The sequence below is a fragment of the Malaya genurostris genome, chromosome 3 (assembly GCF_030247185.1).
Source record: "Malaya genurostris strain Urasoe2022 chromosome 3, Malgen_1.1, whole genome shotgun sequence".
NCBI lineage: Eukaryota > Metazoa > Arthropoda > Insecta > Diptera > Culicidae > Malaya > Malaya genurostris.
The window spans coordinates 71,718,682-71,736,062 of record NC_080572.1 but is presented as its reverse complement, the minus strand read 5'-3'; the positions used below and the strand labels follow the sequence as shown (position 1 = coordinate 71,736,062).

At 42.2% G+C, this 17,381-nt stretch overlaps 2 protein-coding genes across 4 annotated transcripts in view; both read left to right on the top strand.

Moving 5' to 3' along the window:
- LOC131436161 (junctional adhesion molecule A-like) overlaps nucleotides 1-17,381 on the top strand; it is a 1,299,588-nt gene that overhangs the window by 490,396 nt on the left and 791,811 nt on the right. The gene's annotated exons all lie outside the window — the stretch shown is intronic.
- LOC131433832 (uncharacterized) lies at nucleotides 6,313-9,006 on the top strand. The gene is made up of 3 exons (XM_058600437.1): nucleotides 6,313-6,335; nucleotides 7,809-8,234; nucleotides 8,358-9,006. Exons 1-3 carry the CDS (start codon nucleotides 6,313-6,315, stop codon nucleotides 9,004-9,006), a joined length of 1,098 nt encoding a protein of 365 aa, XP_058456420.1.

Here is a 17,381-nt window from a genome sequence, read left to right as displayed (position 1 = left end):
CATGTAGTATTTACTACAATTTTTCGGTAGGTAGCTCCCGAGGTTGCTACTCGTGTGCTAGCCCCCTGCTAGCCAAAATGCCCCCTTTCCTTTCTTAAGCATTGAAGACTTTTCTGAACCAAGGTTTTATCACTAACACTATCTTTTCGTAGAATCTTTCTGCTATGCAAGTTTGGTGGTTGTCGTTTGCAGGAAAGTATGAAAAAACTAAAAAATTCATTTGGCAGCTTTTCGATGTAAGGTTCTGCTTCGACTAAATAGATGTTTTATCCGCCATTTCTTTGACATACTGATTATCTCAAAACAGTAACTTTATGGACATTTCAAGAAGCATAATGCATCATTGTTGTGGGATAAAATGTCTTTTGTTGTGTGTCATGCCACTGATTTGTTGTGAGCCATATTTTACGGCTGCTGGGGCATTATGTCTGAGGCGAGCGAAAAAACTAAGAATGTGGCCGCTTTGGAAAATGTGTTTATATCAATCAATTCTCATCTTTTCTATTGGAGTCATTGAAAATTATGTTCCTCATCCGTATTGCAATGAAATACTTACATTCTCGAGGAAAATATATCAATACACTTGGAAATATCTCAATGTTTTCTTAAGGGGGGCATATTATAACACTTTACCCTAAGTACTTTTCTTGCTTTGTGCATACTTATTCCAGCTTTTCCGGCTCCGAGTCGAAACGACATACAATAAATGCTCAAAATCGAAGGTAGCATTGACTACATGTTCAAACTTATTTTTTATTCATACCAAACATGTTTTACTCTGTGGACTATGTTTTTGCGAAGATACTACAAACAACAGACTTTACTACATTTTATTCATACGGCCCATTAATTCGAGACGTTGACTTTGGATCTGAATTTTGAAACTGAATTCGGAAACTAACAAGTAACTAAAAAGGCTCAGACCAGAATTCAGTTCCAAAAATCCTGTCCGGAATTCAGATTTAGAATACAGTTTCAACATTCTGAACCAGAATTTCTTGTTCTTCAGATGGAAATCCATGAACAGAACTCAGATCCAGAAGTAGTTTTTTTATTCATTAATTCAGTTAATTAGAGTTCTAGGCCAGAATGTAAGTCTAGAACTTGACTCCAAAGTTCAGTTCTACTATTCTTAAAGTGTAATTGAATTTATTTAACAACTAAATTCGGAAGATTTTTCAACTAAGTTCCCAGAAGCGGAATCCTGGATCGGAATTCTGTAACTATTATTATCGATATTGTTTTTTTTATGATTAAATTCAGCTGCTGATTAAAATCCAGGTTCAGAGCTCAGTGCTTGGATTCAGGTTCAGAATTCAGAGCCGAACAAAAATCCTGGTCTCGAATTCAGTTCCACAACGTTTAGTGATCAGTTTAATAGTCTCTGGATTCAATAATTCAGAATTCAGTTACCGAGTTCAGGTTCAGAATTCAATTCCCGTATCTGGCATCAATATTGAGTTTCAGGATTCAGTTCTAGCATTCGGTTCCTGAATTCCAGTTCCAGAATTCAGATTCTTCAACATCAAACCCAATTTATTCGTATTCACGGCATCCAGTTATGTCTTTGTCATTACCCACCCGCCTTTTTTTAATCCACCTGGTGGTGTAATGAACTTGGCTTCAGGATACAGGTTCAGAATTCAGAACGCGCATGTTGGAACTGAATTCAGTTTCAAAACTAGTTCAAAAACTAAATTGCAGTTGAATTCTGAGCCTGTTCTAAGTTCTCAATTCAGTTCTTGAACTCAGCTCTAGTTCCTAAAGACTGTCCCAGAAAGTGTGGACGCAACCAAAAACCGCTGCCATTTCGCAATGGTTCAGAATCTGTCAATTTTTATGGCTGCGTCCTGTTGTTTACACTCTTCTTTAACCACTTGTGCAGTTTTATTCGTTTTCATTAGTTTGTTTCGAAATGCGTGGACTTTCAGCAGAACAACGTCGAAAAATTGTGTACAAATGGTGCACGGAACGCGGACTGTCACTGAGAAAGATAGCAAAAATGGAAGGAGTAAGTGAAAAAGCCGTGCGAAATGCAATCAGGAAGTTTGGTGAGGATAACACCTTTGAGGATAAACCGAAAACGCGTTCGAGCAAAAGAAGGAGGTTTCAGTTCGGGATGTGGTCAAAAGAGTGGGGACTTCGAAGTCAAATGTTCTTCGTGCCAAAGAACGTTTGGATCTTCGAACCTATAAGAAGCAGAAACAACCAAAACGTAGTCCGAAACAAGAAGCATCGATCAGGCCGAGGCACAGTGATGCCTCTCCATACAAAAGTTGGCAAAAACCTTAAATACGTCGATAAACATCAGCTGGATGATTTTTATTAATTATTTGAGGTCCCTGAATATATCTCCATCTTGCTAATGTATGAAAAAATATTCGATCCACCTAAAAGTGACATGATGCACCGTTCGCTGCGGACCGGAAAGTGACGATTTTTTTTAATAAATTAACTTGTGTATTTTTTATTTATTTCGTGATTCATCAGGAGCTTTCACTAATGTTTCAAATAATGATTAAACCTATTTGGAAAATGTATACAATGAGAAAAAAAGGGCTTATCTTAATATTTTTATTTTCTGAATGTTGTAACTTACAACTGATGAAGTTTATTGCACTATGAGTAAAGATGGGAGAATAACAATAAAAAAAGTGTTTCTCTTTGTTTTACACAAAAATATTAATTTTTGGAAAATGCTCTGCATTTTGCATTTTTAAGTTTTTCGACTTTATGAAAGAACACAAACACAAGTACTACAGGGTCCGGCACTCGAAGTGTAACCAATTAAAAAGGCCATAAATTCAGTTTGGAAAATTACTTTTACTTAATTCAAAGTACAAAATGTGTAAAAATAATACAAAATTAAGAATCAATTCACTTTTGCTCGATATGACCACCTTTTGCCTTGACTATGGCCTTGAGACGGTCAAAAAACGAATCGCAAGCTGCCCGAATGTGACTTCACGGAACCACCCGCGATCCCATTTCAACCAAAATATTAGTTGATTTTCTGAATTCGATTGGTTAAAATTTGGTACAACTAATCGATTGTTGTTTTAACTAAACTGTCATTTTTGTTTTTCGATTAGCAGAAACGATGGTTGAAACAACTAATTTAACTGATTGAAAAAAAATGCTGTCAATTAGTGAGGACACATACCTTTCAATTTCAACAAATATTTTAGTTGAAATAACTGGTGTTGTTATTGAAACAAAATTCTGTTAGTTGAAAAATAAATCGGTTTTATTTGTTTTAGACATTGCAAATAGTTGAATCAACTCTGATTCGATCGGAAATGATTGATGTAGAAAAGCGTTTTTAATCAGCAAAAGTGCCCGGAGGGGCGAGTAAATTAGCGAAATTATTAAATTTACCTAAAATGGGTATTGAAAGATGATGCCTTCAAACGGTTGAACTAAAGTTATGCACTGATAATTTTAGTCAATTTATATGAGCTTGGCTGCATCAACCGCTGGGAATTGGAATTTTGCGACGGCAATTCAAACGCGCCATTCAATCGCAGCGCGTTCCGTGTGTTTGAAACCCTTCGCTCCTGTTACTTTTATAAATTAAATTCATGTCAAAAAGCGTTTTATTGCTAATGCATGAACATCATCATCGGTATCAAACAGCTGGAAGTAAAACAGCCTGCTGGAAGTAAATCAATGATCGAATTTGAAGTATAAAATTTTTGCGCATACCTGAAAGATTACGAGATGATCATTCATAAACATTTTCTAATTTGTCACCAAATCTTTTTCATCTTAAACAAGGTTAACTTTATCACAACACCGCTGTTAGATAAACACTTGTTATCATAAATTTCTCAAATCGAATGAACACAATTTCACCAAACGCTTTAACCATCGATGTTGTTTTCATTGACATTTTGAAGCGACGCGTATAGATTTCAACTAAAAAAGTTGTTGATTTTGCATTGCAATTATTGTTTTGCTTTCAACTGTCTCTGGCATTTGACAGCATTCAAATCAACATATTTTTCAACTACTTGAATATATGCAAATCAAAAACCATATTCTTTGATTCAAAAAGAAATTAGTTAAATCAACTATTGCAAACATCAAAAACTGCGATATCGCAATTTTATGATCGAAGGGTTCTCCGTGTTGCAGGTGTATTTTGGCCCACTCGCGGACAATAACTTTTTTCAGCGCCTCGAGACTGGTGTATCTTTTAGTTCGGACATTGCTCTCCAAAATGGCCCAAAGAGAATAATCCATTGGATTCGCATCTGGTGAATTCGAGAGCCATTGTGTGGACGTGATGAAGTTCAGAACGTTGTTTTTCAGCCATTCTTGGTTCACTCGAGCTTTGTGAGACGGTGCCGAGTCCTGCTGAAACGTCCATGGTCTGCCACCGAAATGTTTATCTGCTCACGGCTTCAAAGCAACCTCCAGAATACTTTCCCGATAATATGTCGCATTTACCTTGACGCCAGGCTCGAAGGTCTGAAGTTGGTTACACTTCGAGTGCCGGACCCTGTAAATAAAGTTTAGTTGAATACTACCGCTTTACTAATAATAGTGGATTTTTATTATGTATCTTATTATACTATGTAAAATGAAAAATGACGAAAAAAATGATGCTGAACAAATTTTAGAATTTTTTATAAGGACTACAAGAAAGTTCCGGACAACAGAAAAAGTGCATGTGGTGGGATCAACTGGGCGCTATTTATTATGAGCTACTCAAATTAGGTGACCATCACTGGTTCCATATACATATAACACTTGAGTTTGAACAGAGCATTTCATGAACAGCGGACGCAACATGAAGATCTTCATGGCATAGAATTAGATCGATTCATTAGTCGAATCTGAGCAAAAGGAATTTTTTAAACGTGGTATCCGAGTTTTACCAGAAAGATAACAGAAAGTGGTACATGACGACGAACTATACTTTGAAAAATGGTCCTGCAATGATACCCTCACTAAAAATCATGAAACTTAACAGAAAAAAACGCTACTAATTTATTTCCAACGTCTATAAATATATTTATATAACTACATTGATAAAGGTGTTTTATGTTATGTATGTTATAAATATTCTGATTTTATTTATCATGTAGCCGTTTGTTTAAATTTCACTCGCACCGACTTCATTTACAAAAGTATAGCCCTTGTCTTTGTGATTTTTATTGTCGACCCCGCAAACATTTCAAAACAACCTTTAAAGTGCAGGCATGTGCAGTATCGCATTCCTCTAGTGAACATTTATAGCCCTCAAAAGGGCAGATTTGTGAAATTTTCACGGTCGTTGTTCACTTTTCAGGGCATTTTGCTCCAATGCAAACGACCAGCAGCTGGATGACGCAATCGCTTCTGTTTGGAGCGAAACTCGCACTGCGAACGACCCGCAGCAAAACTGCTTCCTGTGTGAATTGATTCAATACTGAAGCAATTTTTGTGAAGGTATTTCCTGTTACGTGGTTTCGTTCGTAGCTTTTTCACAAACATACGATCCTAACAGTTCGTGGCATAGCAACATACTGGATTTTCCATTCCGGAATTGTCTATTTCAACGAATAAAACTATCATAATGCAACACGGAATTCGTTTCTAGTTTTCAGGAGCGTCCAATTTTGGAATTTTCATCAGTATTGAACACTGTTCGGTGCATTTTTCTCGAACGCAAAGCATTCAAATACTCGTTTTATTTGCACTCGTTTGGTGCGGTGCACTGTAATGTTTATTTTCACTCCAATTTGCATATTTCAACAGATAAGTAATTCTCATTTAATATTCTTTAATTCGCCTTAAAAGGGAATATAGTTCAGTACTTCTCGGCACATTTTTTACGTGACACTAACTACTTGGTGTGGCGACCCAAATTTAGAGTCATCGGAAAATCTGCCGTTTTCCGGATTCCTTCTGCGAATATAATTCGAATTCGAAGCACTAATGAAAAATATCATTGAAGACACAGCTGAGAGACAGGGAGAGAGAAATTCACATTTTTGTAGGTTGAACATTTTTCACAGCTCGAAAAACTGTTTTTCAGTTTCTTATCGAATCATAAATTCAGTCACGTGGCTCGAAACTAAGTTTATTTTGAATGTCGTTCAACTTAAGCAAGTTCCATCCAATTAACGATGATACAAGAAAAAAAAAAACTGCTCGAGGATTCGGACGCACAAAAGTTGTTTTCCATGCTCGAACCCATCAGAACTGGCAAACGTCGCGACGGTTCGACGCTGTAGCAATCAAACAATGGTAATAAATTTTCATTTTCATCGTTTGGAGTGTCTTAGAATCTTTTTTTAAGGGAATCGAAAACGCTTTTGAACAATGCCCGGTGGAGCTGCGATGAGGTGAGTCGACGTTCTGAAAGGCGAAAACCGAAACAGCAGGAATTTTACAGAACGGATCGACCCCGACGGTAATGGAGGAGGAAAATTTATGGTTCCTTCTTTCCGACTTCCCGTTACGGGAACGGAATGAAAGCGGCAATGGGCTCCGGTTCTTGATAGCAGGAAGGAGCTTTGTTCATGTGGAATGGAAAATAAAGCGGCAAAGTGAGCGAGGATTTTCTAGCTTTCGGAACCGACATTTTCGGCATAACTCTAGGTTCTGCAGTTTTGCTGTTGCGACAGTTCGAACCGACAGTTCGAGACTGACGGAGTACTCATCCGTTCCGACAGGTTACGTGTGTGCATGACCATGAAACGGATAGGGAAAGCGGATGGTTTGCAAAAGTATAGATAACGGAAGGGTGGCGAGGTGGCAGCGGGGAATGTGTGGTTCTTCGCGGAAGTTTCGCTGCAACGGATTATAATTGAATTAGTGAAAGTCTACCCAGTAATGAAGGAGGCACGTTGCTCAGTTACGGGGATCTAGAAAATGCAGACATCTAACAATTCGATGGAATTTAATTAAGTGGGTTTAATTTGCGGGTGTTTGTTAGGCATTCAGATGTGCATTCCATCTTTGAATTAGAAATTTCATTTCGATACCGGTTTGATCGTTTTGAATGCGCCAGGACTAGTATTAGTAACAGTGGCGTACCGAGAAAACTTGGTTTAGTGAGCAAAAAAGCTTAACTCTATCCGGCAAGATTACTTGGTTTGCCGCCCCCTTAAAAACGTTGCGCCCGGAGCGAATGCCCCCTTCGCCCCCGTAGATACGCTACTGATTAGACGTGAATTCTTATATGACACAATTAAACAAATTGCAATCTTTGCCATATATATATTCGGATGCATGTGAATCATTCTTCAACCAAATGTAAAATTGTTTATTAAGGACAAAAAAGTTACCTCGTATTTTGAAAGTTTTTAAGATTTAACTTGAAAGTATTTTTAAATAGTTGTTGCGGAAATTCCAGTTTTATCAGCATTGATAGTTGTCAATAAGGATTTTTGGTACACGAACCCCACTACTACTGGCTACATTCTGATGACAGTAGACAGTCATATAGGTCATACAAATCTAGCACAATTTTTTGAATCGCGAAAATGAATTCAACTTTTTCGCAAAGTGAATTTTGACATAGTCCAATCCATTCTCTTTGAAGTTTTCATGTAAAAAATAGAATTCTGATCGATTATGAAGGCAAACTTCCGGAAAATAGGAAACAGGAAAATGAAAGAGTTTAAAAAAGATTATGCAAGTGTAGGGGGTTGGTGTCCGGCCCTGCGAGCCAGCCGTCAAAAAACTATTGCAACGGAAAATCAGCAAGAGAGTAATACGAATCGAGACTAATGGCAACGACCCCTGCGACTTAAAAGGACTTGCGATTGGAAGCTCGGTACGTGTAACTGCCGATCTCTAAACTTCATCGGGAGCACCCGCATACTCGTCGATCTACTGAAGAACCGCGGGTTCGGCATCGTAGCGCTGCAGGAGGTGTGTTGGACAGGATCTATGGTGCGAACGTTTAGAGATGATCATACCATCTACCAGAGCTGCGGCAATACATGCGAACTGAGAACAGCTTTCATCGTGATGGGTGATATGCAGAGGCGCGTGATCGGTTGGTGGCCGATCGACGAAAGAATGTGCAGGTTGAGGATCAAGGGCCGTTTCTTCAACTTTAGCATAATCAACGTGCACAGCCCTCACTCCGGAAGCACTGATGATGACAAGGACACATTTTACGCGCAGCTCGAACGTTACTACGACTGTTGCCCAAGCCACGACGTCAAGATCATCATAAAAGATCTAAACGCTCAGGTAGGCCAGGAGGAGGAGCTCAGACCGACGATTGGAAGGTTCAGCGCCCACCAGCTGACAAACGAAAACGGCTTACGATTCATCGATTTTGCCGCCTCCAAGAACATGGCCATTCGTAGCACCTTCTTCCAACATAGCCTTCCTTATCGTTACACCTGAAGATCACCACAGCAGACGGAATCGCAAATCGACCACGTTCTGACTGATGGAAGGCACTTCTCCGACGTTATCGACGTCAGGACCTATCGTGGTGCTAACGTCGACTCTGACCACTATCTGGTGATGGTGAAACTGCGCCAAGAACTCTCCATCATCAACAATGCACGGTACCAACTACCGCAACGGTACAACATAGAGCGATTGAAGCAACCGGATGTCGCCTCAGCATACGCGCAGAATCTCGAGGCAGCGTTGCCAGACGAGGGCGAGCTTGATGTGGCTCCCCTAGAAGACTGCTGGAGCACAGTGAAAGCAGCCATAAACAACGCAGCCGAGTGCACCGTCGGAACGGTGTCCGGAACGGAGTCGACGGAACGAATGGTTCGACGAAAAGTGCAGGGTGATTTTGGAGGAGAAGAACGCAGCGCGGGCGGTAATGCTGCAGCATGGAACCCGGCAGAACGTGGAACGATACAAACAGAAGCGAAAAGAGCAGACCCGCATCTTTCGGGAGAAAAAACGCCACCTGGAAGAAGGGGAGTGCGAGGAAATGGAACTGCTGTACCGCTCTCAAGAAACACGGAAATTCTACAAGAAGCTCAACAAATCCCGCAATGGCTCTGTGTCGCGAGCCGAAATGTGCAGGGATAAGGACGGAAGCCTCTTAACGGACGGACGTGAGGTGATTAAAAGGTGAAAGCAGCACTTCGATGAGCACCTGAACGGCGCGGAGAACTCTGCACTCTGGACTCTAGACTCTGGACTCTGGACTCTGGACTCTGGACTCTGGACTCTGGACTCTGGACTCTGGACTCTGGACTCTGGACTCTGGACTCTGGACTCTGGACTCTGGACTCTGGACTCTGGACTCTGGACTCTGGACTCTGGACTCTGGACTCTGGACTCTGGACTCTGGACTCTGGACTCTGGACTCTGGACTCTGGACTCTGGACTCTGGACTCTGGACTCTGGACTCTGGACTCTGGACTCTGGACTCTGGACTCTGGACTCTGGACTCTGGACTCTGGACTCTGGACTCTGGACTCTGGACTCTGGACTCTGGACTCTGGACTCTGGACTCTGGACTCTGGACTCTGGACTCTGGACTCTGGACTCTGGACTCTGGACTCTGGACTCTGGACTCTGGACTCTGGACTCTGGACTCTGGACTCTGGACTCTGGACTCTGGACTCTGGACTCTGGACTCTGGACTCTGGACTCTGGACTCTGGACTCTGGACTCTGGACTCTGGACTCTGGACTCTGGACTCTGGACTCTGGACTCTGGACTCTGGACTCTGGACTCTGGACTCTGGACTCTGGACTCTGGACTCTGGACTCTGGACTCTGGACTCTGGACTCTGGACTCTGGACTCTGGACTCTGGACTCTGGACTCTGGACTCTGGACTCTGGACTCTGGACTCTGGACTCTGGACTCTGGACTCTGGACTCTGGACTCTGGACTCTGGACTCTGGACTCTGGACTCTGGACTCTGGACTCTGGACTCTGGACTCTGGACTCTGGACTCTGGACTCTGGACTCTGGACTCTGGACTCTTGACTCTTGACTCTTGCCTCCTGACTCTTGACTCTTGACTCTTGACTCTTGACTCTTGACTCTTGACTCTTGACTCTTGACTCTTGACTCTTGACTCTTGACTCTTGACTCTTGACTCTTGACTCTTGACTCTTGACTCTTGACTCTTGACTCTTGACTCTTGACTCTTGACTCTTGACTCTTGACTCTTGACTCTTGACTCTTGACTCTTGACTCTTGACTCTTGACTCTTGACTCTTGACTCTTGACTCTTGACTCTTGACTCTTGACTCTTGACTCTTGACTCTTGACTCTTGACTCTTGACTCTTGACTCTTGACTCTTGACTCTTGACTCTTGACTCTTGACTCTTGACTCTTGACTCTTGACTCTTGACTCTTGACTCTTGACTCTTGACTCTTGACTCTTGACTCTTGACTCTTGACTCTTGACTCTTGACTCTTGACTCTTGACTCTTGACTCTTGACTCTTGACTCTTGACTCTTGACTCTTGACTCTTGACTCTTGACTCTTGACTCTTGACTCTTGACTCTTGACTCTTGACTCTTGACTCTGGACTCTGGACTCTGGACTCTGGACTCTGGACTCTGGACTCTGGACTCTGGACTCTGGACTCTGGACATTTACTCTTGACTCTTGACTCTTTACTCTTTACTCTTAACTCTTGACTCTTGACTCTTAACTCTTGACTCTTGACTCTTGATTTTTGATTGCTTGCTTTTCATAGTTTTTTATTAACAACCCGTCATCTTAACACATCGTTCAAAAAGTCTCAGGACTGACCCAAAGATGACGTTTGTACTGTCAAAGTAAATTCATTTTTCGAAAGTACCAACTTTCAGATGATAGGTGTCAATGCTTTACGTCATTTCGGACCACAAACAAAAAAACTATCGACATATTAGTATCCTTACTTTTGAATTTGTGCACAAAATTAACATCGAATTCTGTGTAGTAATTAAAAATTTGCGGATGCTATTCTGATTTTTAACTTGATTGCATTGACACGAGTGATGCGGAAAGATTTGGAAGGCCAAGTGAAACAGTCAACCCGGAAAATAATAGGCATATTTTGAGAATCGTAGTAGATAAAAATTCATAAAATTGCTGAGATGGTTTGCACTTCAACTGGAAGGAGTTTTTCAAATGGGATCAGAATCGAACAAAAACAACTACACATCCAGAGAGCTGTGTGGCACTGTTGGCACTGTTCAGCCTAAAATTCTTGCACCGGACTCTGGACTCTGGACTCTGGACTCTGGACTCTGGACTCTGGACTCTGGACTCTGGACTCTGGACTCTGGACTCTGGACTCTGGACTCTGGACTCTGGACTCTGGACTCTGGACTCTGGACTCTGGACTCTGGACTCTGGACTCTGGACTCTGGACTCTGGACTCTGGACTCTGGACTCTGGACTCTGGACTCTGGACTCTGGACTCTGGACTCTGGACTCTGGACTCTGGACTCTGGACTCTGGACTCTGGACTCTGGACTCTGGACTCTGGACTCTGGACTCTGGACTCTGGACTCTGGACTCTGGACTCTGGACTCTGGACTCTGGACTCTGGACTCTGGACTCTGGACTCTGGACTCTGGACTCTGGACTCTGGACTCTTGACTCTTGACTCTTGCCTCCTGACTCTTGACTCTTGACTCTTGACTCTTGACTCTTGACTCTTGACTCGACTCTTGACTCTTGACTCTTGACTCTTGACTCTTGACTCTTGACTCTTGACTCTTGACTCTTGACTCTTGACTCTTGACTCTTGACTCTTGACTCTTGACTCTTGACTCTTGACTCTTGACTCTTGACTCTTGACTCTTGACTCTTGACTCTTGACTCTTGACTCTTGACTCTTGACTCTTGACTCTTGACTCTTGACTCTTGACTCTTGACTCTTGACTCCTGACTCTTGACTCTTGACTCTTGACTCTTGACTCTCGACTCTTGACTCTTGACTCTTGACTCTTGACTCTTGACTCTTGACTCTTGACTCTTGACTCTTGACTCTTGACTCTTGACTCTTGACTCTTGACTCTTGACTCTTGACTCTTGACTCTTGACTCTTGACTCTTGACTCTTGACTCTTGACTCTGGACTCTGGACTCTGGACTCTGGACTCTGGACTCTGGACTCTGGACTCTGGACTCTGGACTCTGGACTCTGGACTCTGGACTCTGGACTCTGGACTCTGGACTCTGGACTCTGGACTCTGGACTCTGGACTCTGGACTCTGGACTCTGGACTCTGGACTCTGGACTCTGGACTCTGGACTCTGGACTCTGGACTCTGGACTCTGGACTCTGGACTCTGGACTCTGGACTCTGGACTCTGGACTCTGGACTCTGGACTCTGGACTCTGGACTCTGGACTCTGGACTCTTGACTCTTGACTCTTGACTCTTGACTCTTGACTCTTGACTCTTGACTCTTGACTCTTGACTCTTGACTCTTGACTCTTGACTCTTGACTCTTGACTCTTGACTCTTGACTCTTGACTCTTGACTCTTGACTCTTGACTCTTGACTCTTGACTCTTGACTCTTGACTCTTGACTCTTGACTCTTGACTCTTGACTCTTGACTCTTGACTCTTGACTCTTGACTCTTGACTCTTGACTCTTGACTCTTGACTCCTGACTCTTGACTCTTGACTCCTGACTCTTGACTCTTGACTCTTGACTCTTGACTCTTGACTCTTGACTCTTGACTCTTGACTCTTGACTCTTGACTCTTGACTCTGGACTCTGGACTCTGGACTCTGGACTCTGGACTCTGGACTCTGGACTCTGGACTCTGGACTCTGGACTCTGGACTCTGGACTCTGGACTCTGGACTCTGGACTCTGGACTCTGGACTCTGGACTCTGGACTCTGGACTCTGGACTCTGGACTCTGGACTCTGGACTCTGGACTCTGGACTCTGGACTCTGGACTCTGGACTCTGGACTCTGGACTCTGGACTCTGGACTCTGGACTCTGGACTCTGGACTCTGGACTCTGGACTCTTGACTCTTGACTCTTGACTCTTGACTCTTGACTCTTGACTCTTGACTCTTGACTCTTGACTCTTGACTCTTGACTCTTGACTCTTGACTCTTGACTCTTGACTCTTGACTCTTGACTCTTGACTCTTGACTCTTGACTCTTGACTCTTGACTCTTGACTCTTGACTCTTGACTCTTGACTCTTGACTCTTGACTCTTGACTCTTGACTCTTGACTCTTGACTCTTGACTCTTGACTCTTGACTCTTGACTCTTGACTCTTGACTCTTGACTCTTGACTCTTGACTCTTGACTCCTGACTCTTGACTCTTGACTCTTGACTCTCGACTCTTGACTCTTGACTCTTGACTCTTGACTCTTGACTCTTGACTCTTGACTCTTGACTCTTGACTCTTGACTCTTGACTCTTGACTCTTGACTCTTGACTCTTGACTCTTGACTCTTGACTCTTGACTCTTGACTCTTGACTCTTGACTCTGGACTCTGGACTCTGGACTCTGGACTCTGGACTCTGGACTCTGGACTCTGGACTCTGGACTCTGGACTCTGGACTCTGGACTCTGGACTCTGGACTCTGGACTCTGGACTCTGGACTCTGGACTCTGGACTCTGGACTCTGGACTCTGGACTCTGGACTCTGGACTCTGGACTCTGGACTCTGGACTCTGGACTCTGGACTCTGGACTCTGGACTCTGGACTCTGGACTCTGGACTCTGGACTCTGGACTCTGGACTCTGGACTCTGGACTCTGGACTCTGGACTCTGGACTCTGGACTCTGGACTCTGGACTCTGGACTCTGGACTCTGGACTCTGGACTCTGGACTCTGGACTCTGGACTCTGGACTCTGGACTCTGGACTCTGGACTCTGGACTCTGGACTCTGGACTCTGGACTCTGGACTCTGGACTCTGGACATTTACTCTTGACTCTTGACTCTTTACTCTTTACTCTTAACTCTTGACTCTTGACTCTTGATTTTTGATTGCTTGCTTTCCATAGTTTTTTCTTAACAACCCGTCATCTTAACACATCGTTCAAAAAGTCTCAGGACTGACCCAAAGATGACGTTTGTACTGTCAAAGTAAATTCATTTTTCGAAAGTACCAACTTTCAGATGATAGGTGTCAATGCTTTACGTCATTTCGGACCACAAACAAAAAAACTATCGACATATTAGTATCATTACTTTTGAATTTGTGCACAAAATTAACATCGAATTCTGTGTAGTAATTAAAAATTTGCGGATGCTATTCTGATTTTTAACTTGATTGCATTTACACGAGTGATGCGGAAAGATTTGGAAGGCCAAGTGAAACAGTCAACCCGGAAAATAATAGGCATATTTTGAGAATCGTATTAGATAAAAATTCATAAAATTGCTGAGATGGTTTGCACTTCAACTGGAAGGAGTTTTTCAAATGGGTTCACAATCGAACAAAAACAACTACACATCCAGAGAGCTGTGTGGCACTGTTGGCACTGTTGGCACTGTTCAGTCTAAAATTCTTGCACCGGTATGTCACACTAGACGAAATATGGATCTTCTATTCTGTAGTCGAATCGGCAGTCAGTTGTGTTACTTGCGGCCTGGGAAAGCCATCCAAAACGCAACAGGCAGCTGAAAAAGTCATACCGTCAGCTTTTTTAGAATGCTCGAGATATAATTCACCTCGACTCTCGTCGAAAGGGAAGAACATTAATTAGTGACGTGACTATTGCATTGAGATAATGATGAGTTTGAAGAGCAAAATCGCAGAAAGGGGCTTCATATGAAGCAGAGAAAAATCTTTTTTCACCAAGGCAATGCATCGTGCCACAAGTCAAAGAAGATAATGGTTAAATTGAACGAATCGCTCTTCTATCTGATTTCTCACCCACCGTATAGTCCAGATCTAGCCCCCAGTGACTACTGGTTCTTTGCTGACCTTGAAAAAGATGCTTCTGGGAAAATTATTTGGTTCGACTAAATTAGATATCGCTGCAACTGAAGCTTATTTTGCCAAGGATGACTCAGTATGTAAGCTTGGCATCGGAAGGTTAGAAAAACACTGGAACGATTGTAGTGCACTTAAAGCTGAGTATGTTGATTTTCTCGTCAGTCCCGCGACATTTTGAAAGGTGTGCTACCTATTTTGAGGTTCTAGAATAAGACGACAAACCTGCATCTTATCAGTTCGATGAAAATTGTTTGCTGTTTAGAGTTTTTTTTTTGTTTAATATTGTTATCTTAATCGAATTTATATTTAGGTCCTTCAAAGACGTTACAATAAATCCACAAAAACTTCAAAATCATTGTAGCTTTGTCTACAGAAGAATTAAAATTATAGAAATACCCAAATTTAGGCAGATTGCTCATTTTGAGAACAAAATTAATGGATTTAAGTCCACGCAAAACCCATATCATTGAAAAGTTTACCGTTTGTGCGAATAAATATCTTAACACCTATTGAAAAATGTCTCCGACTAATTGGTAACTGAAATAACAAAACAAACTGACGCCTATTGTGTGCCTGGTAAAATCCATTTGCAAAAGCCGGAAACCTGTACCACTTTCAACAAACTTTGACAACCATTGTACTAACGAGAAAGTATTGTACCTGAACCGGTAACCCTTTGTGGGCCCTCGGTTCCGTTGATGGCCTCCTCTCCAGGACGGCATAATCAATGACCCTCGACACCGAATGCCCGACGATCGCTCCTAGTTCAACAATCGCATTATTATTTCACTTTATGTTATATATTTATGTATTTATGCACACACAAAACCGGGTTTGTGCTTTTCGTAGACTCCCAGAAGTTTGCTGATTTGAAGGAAAAACGAGTCTAAGGCATGGGAAATGGTAATTTTTACCTGTTCCGATCCGTGGAGGGATGGGGACGAGTGCTGTGGGACGGTACCTTGCCTTGGTTTCTTCGTACTTCGGTACGGAGTGCGGGGCAGAATCGAGGACCACAGCGAGGGGGAACCGATATTGCAAAACAATTGACTGCGTGTCGTGTCGTATCGTGTCGTGTCGTTTCGGAAACTGTTTCCCATTCAGCTGACACGGGTACGACGGAACACAAATCACTCCGCCCTGCCGTACACACAAAAGATTCCGATTTCTATGGGTAACTTTTCGATGGCCGGGGTGGGCTCTTTCACTGGGGGAAATAACGAATACAATGTCGTGATGGGAGGAACTCAACAACTTATAGAAATGAAAAGTTTAGGGAAAATTGTTACTGGAGGGATTATCTTTAGTGTCTTTGGGTAGTCTGGAGGAAGGGAGGTTTGTACAGTAATTTCATTGTAGCAAGGGGCCTTGATATTTATGGCATTACAGGATAGATTTCCATTTTAATTCTATTCGATAATAAAATAACATAGGTCTATTATCAAAACTTTCACTATAATTTATCATAATTTTCGTTTTTTTTTTCATTTCTTTGCAGGTAATTGGAGATGAACACAAAACCCAAATAGCAAATTAAATTTCAAAATGATAACCAGAAAAAGTCTAAGCCGTAGTGTCAAACGTAAGTTTCGTAATTTCCATCTGATAAAATAATGTTCCGCAACAGTTCAGAGCATTCGGTGATTCTCACTCACTTTGCAAGTCAAGCTCAATTTCCATTTATTACCGGTTTCGTTTTCACATGAGAAATGTGACTTGCTTGCTTGTACACGGATTTGCTGTTTCTCCTCCCGGTGGTTTGATTCCGTACATTCAGTAGTGGTGGAACTACTGCCGGCAGACTTGGCCGGATGTTTTCCATGATGATACAGCGTGCAAGTGGAAATCGAGTTTCGTTAATTGAATCCTCCGGTGTCGATCAAATCCCAGCGGTTCTGTGACACCGTACATACATATGTGGTATGTTTTCCCAGTCCCAAGATTTTTCCACGCACGCTCGAATAGCTCGACTGGTTGTGGGATGGAGCTTGTTGGTTTGTTCACGGTCAATGAAAACACTTTCGAGCGGTGGTTTGAACCGAAGTTTATTTAACGAGCTTCATGAGGGATGCAATGTCACACGAACAGTCGTGTCCGTGCTGTGAAAACGAAGGAATTGAATTGTAATTGGCTGATCTCAAACAACCGTTATCGTAGCTGCCTAAACCTTCGGATTCATTTCGTTCTGTCGTACAAAAAGGATACAAAAAATTGGACAGTTGTCTTATTCCAGTTTTGGTTTGAACAAAAATTGAAAATGATTAAACTGCTCTTTGCGGAAAACGAAAGCAATATGTTTTACAATGTAGCTCGTCGTCTGGGGGTTGATTATTCGCAGGGTCGGATGAACCCAGAAATCGATATCCTATTCAACGGTTATGTCGTCGGTAGGGTATCTGAAATTAAACGTCAAAAACTGCAAAAGGCTCTGGTTAGACCGAGAGCCTTTGCTTTCTATATGAAACTGTGGATGTTTCTGACACACGTATATTTCCAGGGGTCATCATCAAGGACAGAAAACTAA